This window comes from Eptatretus burgeri, chromosome 10, assembly GCF_056783735.1.
Source record: "Eptatretus burgeri isolate ZD-2024b chromosome 10, Ebu_testis_v1, whole genome shotgun sequence".
In the NCBI taxonomy this organism is placed as follows: domain Eukaryota; kingdom Metazoa; phylum Chordata; class Myxini; order Myxiniformes; family Myxinidae; genus Eptatretus; species Eptatretus burgeri.
Genome location: NC_140970.1, coordinates 39,561,822 through 39,577,371, shown reverse-complemented (window position 1 = coordinate 39,577,371; position 15,550 = coordinate 39,561,822). Strand labels below are relative to the sequence as shown.

Genomic DNA, 15,550 nt, shown 5'->3' with positions numbered 1-15,550 from the left:
ATATCCTTTATGGATATTTTGCTTCCTTTTACACCCCAACACCCACAGATAAGACATTCAACATGTTTGTGAAGGACAACACGCCATCTTTTGATTAAACCCGCCAGGAAGCGATGAGAAGGCACGCCAAGTTATAACCAACCAAGAGTTCATCAGGAATTGTCCAGAAATGAACCAGTCTCGAAACTGGGGTACTCATCCTTTGTTCACAGGAACATTGGTGGATAATTATTATTTCCATCATCAGTGAGAATTTGTGAGCAACATTGATCCTGGCTGAGTGGTTAAAGATTTGTTTCTTTCCCCATCGAATGTGTGGAGAGTTCTTTTCCAATGGCTGCCCACTGTCCCCAACCCATCCTTTTCGCAGGCTAACGGAGGACATCGAACGATCGTTTGTTTAGGATTCCTTCATCTTGCTGTGGACTTAAATGGGCTTACGTGTTGTCGGAACTCAAAATGGCACTCCGATTGCCGCGACATCTTACATTCTCGACAGATTCTTCCCTCCGAGATGATGTCGGGAAATTTGGCCTGCGAGGTATCAAGAATAAATGGCGGCCTCAGCTTGTTCCCCCAAAACACCAGTGATACAATCAGCCCTCTCTACGATGTAGAAATATGAAGGTTAAAAATGGCCCAATTCGAGATGCTGCACACCATTTCTTCATCACCATCAAGTACCATACCCTTCCCAGGTGCCACTGTTGCCAAAACATTCATGGCAAGGAACACGCAGGAATCTGTTCAGGGTGCCCCCGATAAGTTATTTGTCGAAACACACAATGGTATCTTTAACATCAATCGGCGGAGCGAATGCGAGCAGACAGGAACGAGCTGTTAGGCCATGGGGAACACCACTTAATGTTAGGGCATGGTCACGATGCCGCGTGGTCAGTTTGGTCTGGATCCGGTTATCGATTTCTGAGATGTTTAAATGAAATACCAATATATGGAGCAAAACCCCCTTTTAAATGGGTGGATCGGGATGAGGAGCACAACCCCGTGAGATCATACTGTCCTGATGCAATTTGGTCCGGATTGCCCAGGTAGTTGTGGAGGATGTTTTCGTAAAAATACCCTCGAGCGGGAGTGCCGGTCATCTCTGCCAGAGGTCGAAAGTAACTCTGTGCCAGACTGGAATAGGGGCAGTTCATAAAGTACGTACGCTCTACTTCCGGGTTTCAAAACCACCCACCCTCCTCTGTATGCAGGCAAGTGACCACCCACCCACCCCCCTCATACATCGCTAATCGCTTGCAAAGCCAGCAGTTCCTTATGATCCGATGTTTGTAAGTAATGACAATGCAGTCCCAAGCGGTGTAATTTACCTTTTTCTTTTAATATCACAGCACGTCATTTATGAAAATGAAAGTACAAATTGACATTCAAGACAATGTTAATGTCATAAATGAAAGTAAGTGTGCATATAAACTTGTGTTCCATTGTTTTAGTTAAATCTGACAAAAGCTTCAAATGTAATATTTGTCTCGGAGAGTTACGGTTCTTAAGTTAATACTTTTTTTTGTATGTACTTTATGAACGGCCCATACTTGGAATCAGAGCGAAGTTTGAAGGGCTATAAAATCGGAACAAGTGCAAATTTCAAAAAACGACTCGTGTTGTTCTAGAATCTAGATAATAGTCCGTAGTTTCTGAATCACCAATAACATTTGATCTCTCTTGATAAATGAGGGAGGAGATAAGATTTGAAATCGACGATTTTCGCAACTTTGACAGCCTCGTGACGTTGACCTCGACCTTGGACGACCTTGAAAGTTATATCGTTGTGCATGTCTCATCGACCTCTATCCATTCTACTATTGGTTATTTGTCTCCACTCGGTTTGATTGTGGATGGACGGACGGACGTACGGACAGACTTCGAGACTGTTATTATTAGGTCATCTCTACTGAGATGATAGAGATGACCTAAAAATGAGGGATTTGCCCCCCTTTCCAGGAGAGATACGTCCATGATATGAGGAGCACAACTTAAGGTTAGGGCATGGTCCCGATGGCTCGTGGCGAGTTTGGGCTGGATTTGGACGTTGGTTTCTGAGAATATTTTTGAATAAAAGACCAATATTGTGGCCAAAATAACCCTTTTACCCCTCCTTTATAGGGAGCACATCCAGATGTGAAGCACAACCCCATAAGGCGTTGCTGTCCTGATGCATCGCACCAAATTTGGTCCATAATCGGTCGGGTAGTTTGACTACATGTTTTATTCAAAGATTAACGGACGTACGTACAGTGCCTTCATAAAGTATTCACACCCCCTCAGCTTTTGTCACATTTATTACCTCTGTCACCAAAGGTGAAGGAGGTTATGTATTCACCCCTCTTAACTGTCTGTTTGTTTGTGTGCAGGATATCTCAAAAAGTTGTGGACAGGTTGGGTGTGTATTAGATTTTGGTGAAGATCCGGATTCGGATCTGGATACCAGAATTTAAGTGATTCTCCACCATTGAGAGAGAGGGCCAAAAACGATATATAGCACGATCTCAAAAAGTGGTGGACGGATTCGGACGAAACTTGGTGGGCATGGGTGTGTGACGAGGAAGAATCGATTCGATTTTTGGTGAAGAACCGAATCTGGATATGATAATTATTTTATTTCAAAAGTGATTCTTCACCATTGAGAGCAAGTCCAAAAACGAAATGCAGAATAGCATATTTCAAAAATGTATTGGGTCCAATATATTCTCGTGGATCAGGCATTACGTGGCAGTGGTATACGCTCTGCCGAGTGCCCTTCCAGTCACATTTTGTTGTTGTGTTGCAGCCTGAATTTAAAATAGGTTAAATTTTAATTATTTGTCACTGATCTCCACAAAATACGCCATAATGACAAAATGAAAACATGTTTTTGGAAATTTTTACAAATTAATGAAAAATGAAAATCTGAAATGTCTTGCATCAATAAGTATTCAACCCTGAGTCAATATGTTGCCAAAGCACCTTTGGCAGTGATTACAGCTTCAAGTGTTCTTGGGTATGTCTATCAGATTTTCACATCTGGATTTGGGGATTTTCTCCCATTCCTCCTTGCAGATTTGCTCGAGCTCTCTCAAGTTGTATGGGGAGCGTCAATGAACAGCAATCTTCAAATCTTTCCACAGATTCTCAATGGGATTCAAGTCTGGGCTTTGGCTGGGCCACTCAAGGACTTTCAAGTTCTTGTTCTGAAGCAATTCCAGTGTTGCTTTGGTTGTATGCTTGGGGTCATTGTCCTGTTGGAACATAAATCTTCACCGCAGTCGAAGTTCTTTTGCGCTCTAAAGCAGGTACCCAAGGATTTGCCTGCATTTGGCTCCAATCATTGTTTCCTCCATCCTTCCAAGTCTTAAAATCTCTGCTGTTGAAAAGCATCCTCATGGCATGATGCTGCCATCACCATACTTCACGGTGGGGATGATGTTAGATGGGTGATGAGCTGTGCTTGGTTCCCGCCAGATGTATCCCTTTGCATTCAGGCCAAGGTGTTCAATTTTCATCCCATCATACCACTGAATCCTTCAAGTGCCTTGTTCTCAGGAGTGGTTTCCATCTGGCCACTCTCCTGTAAAGCCTAAATTTGTGAAGTGCTGCAGAGACTGTTGTCCTGTTGGCAGGTTCTCCCATCTCAGCCAAGAAACTCTGTCGTTCTGTCAGAGTGGTCACCTCCCTGACCAAGGTCCTTCTTGCCCTGTTGCTCAGTTTGGTTGGATGGCCAGTTCTTGGAAGTCTGGGTAGTTCCATATTCTTTCCATTTCCTAATGATGGAGCTCACTGTGCTCTTGGGAACTTTCAACACTCTAGAAATTGCTTTATACCCTTCCCCAGATGTATGCCTCCTCACAATTCTATCTGAGAATTCTGCAGGCAATTCCATGGACTTCATGGTGGAGTTTCTGCTCTGACTTGCACTGTCAACTGTGGGACCGTATATAGAAAGGTGTGGTTTTTTTTGACAGTCGTGACAAAAAATTATGGGCACCCTTGCACTTTTTTCGGGTAATGCACCATTTCTTCCAGAAAATTGTTGAAATTAATAAATCTTTTGGTATCCACACATGTATTTCTTTGGTTTGCAGTGGAACAAAAAAAAAAAAAGCTGAAAAAAGCGACGAAATCTGAGCTTATTCCAGAGAGGAATCCGAAAATGGGCCAGACAATATTCTTGGCACCTTTCAGAAATAATTAGATTATAAGCAGGTGATTCTCGTTTCCTTTGGCATTAAGCTCACCTATGGTGAGTTCCAGGTGCCTGCAATATAAAAACCACTCATTCAACCAGTTTGAACAGAGAAAAGGAGTCATTCTGCTGTTTTGTGCCACTTTATGTACCGCAATGAGCATGGAGAAAATAAAGAAAACCAGTTGCTGTGCTGCCTCTGGCACTGGGTGCCTTGAATGTGTGCATGACATCATGAAATCAGATTACCAAGGCATTTTGGAGTGCAATGTTCAACCCAGTGTCAGAAAGCTGGGTCTCAGTCGAAGGTCATGGGTCTTGCAGCAGGACAATGACCCCAAACACACTTCTAAAAGTACCCAGGAATGGTTCAAGACAAAATGCTGGACTGTTCTGAAGTGGCAAAGAGTCCAGATCTAAATCCCATTGAACACCTGTAGGGAGATCTGTAAACAGCAGTTGGAAGAAGGCACCCTTCAAATCTGGGAGAACTGGAGCAGTTTTCACAAGAAGAGTGGGAGAAACTGCCAGTAGAGAGGTGCAGGAAGCTCATTCATGGCTATAGGAAGCACTTGACGACAGTTATTTTGTCCAAAGGTTGTGCTACCAAATATTAAGTCGAGGGTGTCAATAATTTTTATCAATGCCATTTCTTTTTATTTTCTGATTTAAAAGGATATATTAAGTTCTGAAATCAAAAACAAAGGTTCTGTAATATTAACGGTGAGATAAAGAATTGTGGAGACCAAATACTTTTGTCAATTTCAACTTATTTTTCGAGAAAAAGAGTTATTTGAAAAAAGTGCAAGGATGCTAATATTTTTGGCCACGACAGTAAATCACGAAGCATGGATAAAGTATTTGTTTTACGATGTGATGGTAAATCCGAGCACATGGCACAATTGACCTCACTTTATACATCATAAATCCAAATAAATAAATGAATAAAAATTGGACCAGTCTGGTACCTTCTCAACGATGACCATAGAAACGCATGACGACAAAATCAAATGGATGTGCTCAGCCAGCTATCTATAGGTCATCCCCCTAAAAAGGAAAATTTGATCTTCAGGTATGTATTCTAAAATTATGGGCATTAAGCTTTCCACCATACAACTTCCTTTCCCTCTACATGTTAATGTACTCTGAGCTGGGTGTTCCCTATCCACTCCATCATCATAATCATGTGAAAGCCATATAGAAAGTAGGATTTTGTTTATTGTATTGTAAACTGATGGCATGTCCACAATGGCTACATCGACACACTTCCAACCAAACCTTACGATAAAGAGACTGCATTGAGAATGCTATTGTTTGAAACATGGTGAAAATGTTGGCTTCGATGAACTCCCCTGAAGTTTAGGTATAACCAGTCAGATAAAAAGATCACACCAGGAGGAGATCGATGTATGCAGTGACAACGATGCACGAAATCAAAACCCGTGGAAAGATTTTGGAATTAGCTCCACGGCATGAGATAAATTTTGGGAGATGCTACAAGCCATAACAGTATGCATCTTCAGGGTACAGAGGTAATACAGTCCAAAAGGGCAGAGCTACCGTTGCCTGTGTCTTCTGTTTATTTTGCAGAAAAAGTGAATTTCCAAAATTCACACCACAAGGTGATAAAATAAATTGAAAAGCTATAGATTACGACAAGATCAACAAAAAACAAAAATTGCTTCACAGGCCTCGAAGTTTATTCAAAATGCTTGTGCAGCAAATCAATGACAATCTTCAAGATGGAGGCAGTTCATAGTTCTGCCAAAGGTAGCGAGGTGCTAACATCACCTGTGGCAGGACAAAATGATCCATTAATTATTTTTTTAAGTAAAGAGATAACAAGCAAAGATGAGAACCAACATCAAGTTTTGCTTGAAAGTGCTGGAGTAGATAGGGCATGCCACATCAAAAATTGTGCAGTCAGGGCACGAGCTTGATTGAGGGAATGGCAAGTGAATTGTAACACAGGTGTCTACAAATTACCATTCCAAATTCAAACGGTATTTAAAATAAAATATAAAATAAATAATTAATGGGATACAATGATGTGGTTTGCTGCATGTGAAAACATTTATCAGTTTTATTAGGGTACCCAGTCAAATGGACTGGGTAACCTATTGTTTTTCTTCTGTTTATTGGATTCACTATATATCCCTTATTGTCGGGTTTTCCGTGTGTGTGTGTGTGTGTGTGTGTGTGTGTGTGTGTGTGTGTGTGTGTGCGCGTGTGGGGGTGTGTGCGTGTGTGTGTGTGTGTGTGGGTGTGTGTGTGTGTGTGTGTGTGTGTGTGTGTGTGTAATGCGAGGCTCCACAGCACGAACCAGCGAACCGATTTCGATGAAACTTTGCCAACAGGTGTCATATGGTCTGGGAATGTGCGCGTTTGAATTTCGTTGCCGAGCAACCACCCGTTGCTGTGCAGCGGCCGAAAAACCGCGTACAGTATTTTCAATACGTGTCCTTCAGTTTTGAATGTAGAGAAACGAGACTTCGGAATTAAACACTTCGAGATATTTAGAATATTTTACTCGAGCCGATTTTTGATTGAGGTTTTATTTTTCAAATGGTAGTCCTTCAAAAATCGGGTGTCTATTTACCGTCATTTTTTATGAGGGGCTTAGGAAAGTGGGCGGAGCTTAGGGAAAGTGGACGTGGTTGATGAAAAGTGGGAGTGGTGTGGGAAAGTGGAAGTGGCGTAGGAAAAATATTGTGTGGCTCAGGAGGTGTGGTCAAACAAGAGCATTGAGAGAAGTTTATCGGGTTTTCCGTGTGTGTGTGTGTGTCTGCAAAGCGAGGCTCCACAGCACAAACCAGCAAACCGATTATTTTTCAAATGGTAGTCCTTCAAAAATTTGGGTGTCTATTTACCATCATTTTTTATGAGGAGTGCCAGTTGGCAAAATACGCAATAGGAAAAAAATCTTGCCAGGAAGAGGAACAATTGTATGTGAACCAATACGTCTTGGCAATGAATCTTCGTCGGTGGATCGGTCAGAATGAAAAGCATCATATCCAGCGCTTCGATCCTAGCGAATCCCTCATCGCCTACCGGCTTGTGTATTATTTTTCTTTTTCCGCCGGCATTTTGCGACCTTTTTCGCTTTAAAAATCATTTTCTCTGGAACGCTAAGTCCGATCGACACAAAATTTTCACCATAGTATCTTTTTTGATAGCACACTCAGGTCATAATGATGACATCATTGGTCACGTGGTGCGGCACCATCTTGAAAAAACGATAAATTTTGGACCTCTGTATCTCTGAAACCATGCAATGGAAATTTTTTTTGCTTCATGCATTTTACTAAGCTTACGAAGGGAACACGTGTGATTTCCCGTGACGTCATAAGTGAAGCGGAATGCCGGTGAAAATGTCAAGTAGAACGCTGCATGGGAAAAAGCTGAAATTTTTTGTGCGTCATCTACTCATAAATTCACTCTCAAAAATTTTTTGGGTGACGTCATCGATGATGTAATTCAGCCGCCATCTTGTTTTTTAAAAAAAATCTTCTCCAGAACGGCTGGACAGATTGAGGCGAAACTTTACACATATATTCCCCTTGGGGTCCTTTTTCAAGTTTGTTAATTTCTTATTGATCAGTCACATGGTTTGGCGGCCATCTTGAATTTACCCTCAAACCTTCAAACATCTTCTCCAGAACGGCAGGTCCGATCAAGGGGAAAATTCACAGAAGTATTGCACTCGAGTAGCGAATACAAGTTTGTTAATTTCTAATTGATAGGTCACATGGTTTGGAAGCCATGTTGGATTTAAGAAAAATATTAAATAATGTTTTCTCTGGAACTGCTTAACCTATCGAAACGAAAATTTGCAACTGTCATCTTTCATGATGTCTGCATACATGGTAAAATGACGTCACAAGTCACATGGTTTTGCAGCCATCTTGGGTAGAAAAACGCACCTTTTCCGATTAACACGAAACTTCACAGACGTGTTCCACTACACGGTTGGAAGCAGAATCTAAATTTGTGATGTCATAGGTCACATGGTTAGTCAGCCATCTTGGATTGAAAATTAATTAATTTTAAAAATCTCCAGAATGGCTGGACAGATTGAGGTGAAACTTTACACATATATTCCCCATGAGGTCCATTTTCAAGTTTGTTAATTTCTTCTTGATAGATCACATGGTTTGGTGGCCATCTTGAATTTATCCTAAAACCTTCAAATATCTTCTTCTCCAAAACGGCAGGTCTGATCAAGGTGAAACTTTACACACATATTGTACACGAGTAGGGAATACAAGTTTGTTAATTTCTAATTGATAGGTCACATGGTTTGGCAGCCATGTTGGATTTAAGAAAAATATTAAATAATGTTTTCTCTGGAACTGCTTCTCTGGAACCTATCGAAGCGAAAATTTGCAACTGTCATCTTCCATGATGTCTGCATACGTGATAAAAATTATGACGTCGTCACATGGTTTGGTGGCCATCTTGGATAGAAAAACGCACCTTTTCCGATCAACACGAAACTTCACACACGTTCCACTACACGATTGGAAGCAGAATATAAATTTATGCTTTCATAGGTCGCATGGTTCGTCAGCCATCTTGGATTGAAAATTAATAACTTTAAAAGTCTTCTTCTCTGAAACGGCTGAACAGATCGAGGCAAAACTCCACCAGTATGACAGACTCTCCATGACGAATAAAATGTTCTCACCCCCCCCCCCCCCCTTTTGATGTACGACACATCGTTTGGCAGCCATAGTGGATTGAAGGAAAAATAGTAATTAATGTTTACTCTGGAACTACTGTATCAATAAATGTGAAACATCAGAGTTATGATGGAACAGTCATGTGGAATGAAGGTTTGAAATTTCAACTGGATCAGGCCCAGGGTTTGGCAGCCATGTTAGATTGAAGGGGAACAATTAAGTAATATTTGCACGGGAACCGCTGTGCCAATATATGCGAAACTTGAGAATTATAATCTAGCCGACATGTGAAACATAAGTTTAAAATTTCAACCTGATCGGTCATGCGGTTTGGCAGCCAGAATTATTTGAATCTGAGAACTTTTAGATTTTTGTTTTTTATCTAGAAGACACTTGACTGCACCTGAATGCGTTTGAGGGAAAAGGAATAGCAATTCAATTGATACCGACTGTCCCCAGGACAAAGGTCTAACTGCATATGTAATGACTAGATTGAACACTTTGTGCTATCCGGTTCATCACTAGTCTGTTCCGCGCTGTCTCGAAGCAGGGCTGTATTTGTATCACTATTAAATAATGTTTTCTCTGGAACCACTTATCCTATCAAAGCGAAACTTTGCGACTGTCATCTCCAGAAAATCTCACGTTGTATCAAAGGCGGACATCTGGGTACCCGGTCATCACTGCCAGCAGTTATAAAGTGGCAGTTGTAGTTGAACTTGCTTTCATTTCAAGGAGTCTCCTGTGACAAGAGACGTCATTTTGATTTACTGCACATGGTGTCCCCACAAGAAAAAGCGCAGTGTTTTGCCTGGTTTATAGACAAAATTAGCTACACAGCTTCAGGATGACCTATGAAGGGTAGCCATCATCGAGAGAAATGATTCGGGAATAGCATGAAATGTTTATGGAGACGTATCCTGCCAGAGGAATGGGACAGGCCGGCCACGCACAAGTGGTGAGGATGTTGAACACATGTACGAGTCGTTCTTGCACAGTCCCCTTAAAGTCTATTCAAATTTGGATAAAGATCTTGACCAAAAAAAAAAAAAAAAAAAAAAAAAAAAATACTTTCATATGCATGAAACCACATCATTGTATTCCATTTCATTATTTTTACAATTGCAGTTTGAATTTGAAACAGTAATTTGTGGACAATCTGTGCATATTCATTTCCTTGAAAAAGTCACCATTGAAAGCCAAGGAGGTGACTGAAGCATATTCATTCAGATGGGGTATAATTCAATAACGCATTACCTCATTATTCAGCACTCACAAATATTATGATACAAAATACTATGCATGGATTCGAAGACGGGACATGTTACTGATCTGTCTGCCGTGCTGAGCTGCAATTCTCATGTTTGGGTTGCAAGATTGTGGCGGACATAGAATTAAAAATTTAAACACACAGCAAACAGGAAGGCCAGCAAAAAAGCAACAGTAACCTCCACCAACCATGAGTATCGTTACATTTATGAGGAAGGGGGCAATAGTTAGATTAAGGCTGAAGACACCATGTATGTTCATGTAGCTGTATAACTGCTTGCTGTATTAAGAGAGCGTGTTAGGGTAGAGAGTCTCTCAGTGTTGTCTGTGAGAGGACGAGAATTGTCCAATTTCGAGATAGCTATATTACTATCTCATCTGTTCTCTATAAAACCAGGTGGGGCAGGACAGGGCATGTGCGGGTGCAACACGTCATGTTCCCCCACCAACAGAGGGTGATAACTTACGCCAGCTGTTGGGCAGCATATTGGGGAGGGTTTGGATTGCTTGCTGCATCTCAAATCATACCCTCCTCTCCATCAGCACTCACAACCTTTTCTAGTTCCATTACCTCTATCCATCTTAACCCGCTAACTTGCATATCGTCTCCTCTCTTTTGTCATCACTTCATTCCCTTACTTTATCCAAATGTGGACCCATAGTCACTATGATGTTTTTTTGTTTTTTTTTAACCATCACCCTGCTTATCCACAAATCTTTATTACTTCCACCACCAAAGGTGAAGTTGGTTATGTTTTCACCCCTGTGTATTCATTCCTTTTGTCTGTGTACAGGATAACTCAAAAAGTTGTGGACGGATCCGGATGAAATTTTGTGGACAGGGTCGGTATTTGACAAGGACGAACTGATTAGATTTTGGTGAAGATCCGGATTAGACTACAAGAATCGAACCAAGTAATTCTTCACCATTGAGAGATAGGGCCAAAAACGATATACAGTACAGCATATCAAAAAGTTGTGCACAGATTCAGATGAAACTTGGTGGACATGTTGGGTGTGTGACAGGAAGAACAAATTATATTTTGGTGAAGATCTGAGTAATAGAATTTCTCAAGTGATTCTTCACCATTGAGAGATACGGCACAAAAAACGATGTATAGCATTATATTTCAAAAATGTATTGGGCCCGATATGTTCTCGTGGATCAGGCATTATGGGGCGGAGGTATGCGCTCTACCGAGTGCCCTTCTAGTTTTGTACAGAATTTGCTTTTGCATTTAAAACATTTCTGCTTTTAACTTTGTGGCAACAATGGTTCCAGAAACTATATGTGCATACCATTTCCTGTTTTTGTGTTCAACCATCCCTCTTGATATGTCGTCTTGAATTCTACTGTACAGGCATGCTGATCTGTTACGTCCTTCCCAAAGACTCCTTTTATTTATATTCATCTCTGCATTACGATTTTAAAAGGAGAAGCAGTTAGAAGGTTAAAAGAAACTCAATGGCACTTCTGTAGCCATGCTCTCCACATACAAAGCAGATGTACCACTTGCATGGACACTGGAAAAGCTCCCATGTGTGTGAAGTACGTGTAATACTTTTTAGAGAAGGCATGAGGTAGCCTTGGACTTTATTTTCAGGGAGGTGACCATCGTCACATTATTTGAGAAAAAACAAAATTGGTTACTTGCATGATATAATCAGTGTACGAGAATATTGAACTATGAAGGTTACTCATTTGAAACAAGTCGTATCATAGTTGAACATCTGGGTTGTTTCCAAGCATACAAAGATCAGCTTGCTGGATCTAACCAATGGCTGAAAAGTTCGATGTGTGGGTCCCATTGCACCATTAAGAAAAAGAAAGTGCATCCAAAACGGACATGGCGATAAGAATGTGAAACAAATTACAAGCAAAGTGCGAATATGGACAAAGGAGTTTTATAGACACAAACAAAACATACAAATCAAAGTTTCAAACAGACAGGTATAATGGAGAAAATCCTGGCGAGATTAATGACAAATAATTACATTTAAGGAATGTGGTAGGATTTTAAATGGGGCAGTAGTTAAGAGGTTTTGGTGGAGGGACTCGTAAAACCGATTTGAGAATTTTAAACATTCTAAACAAGCAGCGAAAAAAAATGGTGGGTTAAACAATGCTGTGTTCCACACCGTTTCTTTATTAACATTTAGATGTGCAAGTCTAAAACATCGACATCAACATCTTGTAAGACAGCCATGAGCCTTCCCTGGTGGTCACATGGTCAGGATACGGAGCACTCACCGCCGCGACCTGAGTTCGATTCCCGGTTAGGGAAAAAAAGTTAACCAGCCTTGGTGGCATAATGGTTAGAGCGCCTGCTCAGAGCATAGGAGGCCAGCGGTTAAAACCCTGGCCGAGTCATACCAAAGACTTGAAGAATGGTTCCTTGCTGACACTCAGAATTTAAAAAGGATAGAGCATATAAACCATTACACAAGCTTGATTGGCCTGATGACCTCCTTCTGTATTTAAGTTCCTTGTAAGGGGGGAACCCATTTTTAAATGGAAAAGCGGTTTTGCAAAATTAGGTTTGTGACAATTTTTTTAAACGAAAAAGTCAGCAGTGGCAATGGCCCTGTTACTTGTGTTAGCAACGTGAACTAGAACGGTACACGGGAGAGCACATACCTCCGCCAGGCTGAACAGTTTATGTTTTGTTTCCCGATGACAGGCCGGATCTTGGTGAAGATCCGGGTTACGGGTTTGGACATGAACCAAAATTTAAATCGCCTTGTTCTCGTCAACATACCCAACTCATCCACCAAGTTTTGCCATAATCCGTCCATAATTTTTTGAAATGTTGTGTTACATATCGTTATTGGTCCCATCTCTCAATGGTGAAGAATCACTTAAAAAGATAAAATATGTTCTCATATCTGGATGTTCAGCAAAATCAAATCAATTCGTCCTCGTCACACACCCACCTTGTCCAAATCCATCCATAACTTTTTGAGACATCTTGCTGACAGAGAGAGACAGACAGGGATGAAAACTTAACATCTGTCCACCTTTGGTGGCAGAGGTAACTACTAGCCCATTTTTACAATCTACATATGTGGACAACAGAATGATACAAATATAGCCCTATGCTCTCAGCATTTCATAAATGGTTGGTATCTCATAGCTATCTAACAACCCCCACCCCACCTCATATTTACAACAACTGCTGTTGCTCCTAAAAACGAGTACCTTTCGACAATGAGATTCAAAGCAGAACAGTCATGGGTATCAGATGGCAGCAGCTCCAGAGATGATCTCGATGAGTTCCCTGGTAATTACGGCCTGGCGCGTACGATTAAACTTCAGAGTAAGGGCATTGATCATATCAGCTGTGAGGGGTTGGATAAAAGGCAAGTCAGTTACTGGGAATGAAACTGCTAAGTATACGGTCCACCATCCCAACAAGGTGATCATACATCAAGTGAAATAAACCAGGGTCTCTCCAGTTATCAAATGCGTTGGACCCCATCCTGTTTGAGAGAATGACGACGATTCAAAGGATGCATCCTGGTTTGATCACCCACCACCGTCCATAGTTTATTCAAGGTCGAGAAACATTGGAGATTTTTCATGAAGACTCAGCTCAAGGAAAATATATAATCAACCAAAATGGCACTCTGACATTACCAGATATGCCTCTGCCTATATATATATATATATATATATATATATATATATATATATATATATATATATATATATATATATATATATATATATATATATATATATATATATATATATATACACATATATATATATACACATATATACATACATACATACACACTTGTCCCAAGTTTAATTTAAATCCCTGAACCAAGATGCAAAACATTAAATAATTCTGGCTGGTAGACTGTGCTTCCCAATGAGGTTGAAATTGAAAACATATTCCCATGACTACTTGATCACAACTGACATTTCACATCAACTGATGAAGCAGTTCAAGAAAAATAATTTTCAGACTTTCGTTCAATCCAATACAGCTGCCAAACCATGTAACATTAATTATTCGTGAATATCCTGGTATCTACAAGGTGTGTGTGTGTGTGTGTGTGTGTGTGTGTGTGTGTGTGTGTGTGTGTGTGTGTGTGTGTGTGTGTGTGTGTGTGTGTGTGTGTGTGTGTGTGTGTGTATGTGTGTGTGTGTGTGTGTATGTGTGTGTGTGTGTGTGTGTTTTTTCTGCTTGATCTGTCAAGCCGCTCTGGAGAAGATTTTTAAAAGGTTTATTCTTCGAAAAAGAACAAAAGAAAAATAATATCTGTCAAACCATGTGATCTATGAGGTCATAGGTGGAGAACCTTCTGGTTCTCCGAGATAGGCAATCATACCTGTAAAGTTTCACCTTGATCTGTTCAACCGCTTCAGATAAGATTTTTGAAGGCTTTTATGTTAAAAAAAGATAAAAGTGGCTGCTGAACCACATGACGGATGAAGTCTTCAATCCCCCCCTTCCCCACAACAAACCCCCCATACAATTTAGCCCAAGATGACCCTCAAAAATTTCATACTAATCGGATAAAGTGTTCCACGTATGCAATTATGACATCATAACACAGGCACCTACAAAATCACAAACAAACAAATAAATAAAATCACAATCCCTATGCAGAGTACTTGACATGTGCCACATTTCAAATACTTTTCCATGGAGCGGGTTCAGAGATACAGAGGTCCACAACATTTTTCCTCTTTTTCAACAAGGCTGCCACATGTGACCGATGCCATAATCCTTACTATAAGGCCAAAAAAAAAAAAAAAGTTGCATTGGCGTAACGGGTCACTGAAAAATAGGGTAGGTCGGTCGGGATCTTTTTTTATTTTTTTTTTCCTCATAAATGCCTCCCAAAATCTCCCCCGGCTCGAGTACCACCCTTTTTGTCGGCGGGTTCTGTCCAAAACACTTCCGGGTTTTTGCTATCGCGATCGCAATCAACAAGATACTTGAAAACGATAGCAAAACAACAAAAATAGCAAGAAAATAGGGTCGGCAAAATTTTTCGATAGCAAAAAAACAAAAAAACAAAAAAAAAACAAAAAAAAAAAAACGTAGGGTCGGCGGAATTTTTAGGGACGGGCAGGTTACGCCAATGCAACATTTTTTTTTTTTTGGCCTAATTCACGGACCGATGTTTGCATTTGTCGCGATCCTCCACCTACAGTTCTGCACTGATTACATCCAACTTCCTACATAGAATCAGCATAAATCCATTTAATGTACACTGGTGTTTTCATCTTTGCCGGTGGTCTTGAGGAGGGCGGTGGGGAGGGGGGGATTCTCTACGTAAATTTGTTTCGTGTAGCACCACCTCCAGGTGGGGGAGGATATTACAGGTATCTACCATTTACAGTTCAGCATTCCTGTCCTCACATTTTCCAGTGCATTGAGAGGAGTTTTGAATTTTAGCC

General features: G+C 40.7%; 1 protein-coding gene across 2 annotated transcripts in view; it reads right to left on the bottom strand.

The window, feature by feature from the left end:
* Positions 1–5,378: 5,378 nt before the first annotated feature.
* The window catches only part of ATP5F1C (ATP synthase F1 subunit gamma), a 29,302-nt gene continuing 19,130 nt past the window's right edge, over positions 5,379–15,550 (bottom strand). For both annotated transcript variants that reach the window (XM_085897959.1, XM_085897960.1), the window contains exons 8-9: positions 13,331–13,470; positions 5,379–5,971 (exon numbers count right to left, since the gene is read on the bottom strand). In XM_085897959.1, coding sequence (XP_085754085.1) covers positions 13,370–13,470 — 101 coding nt within the window. In that variant the 3' untranslated portion in view covers positions 5,379–5,971; positions 13,331–13,369. The remainder of the gene's footprint in view (positions 5,972–13,330; positions 13,471–15,550) is intronic.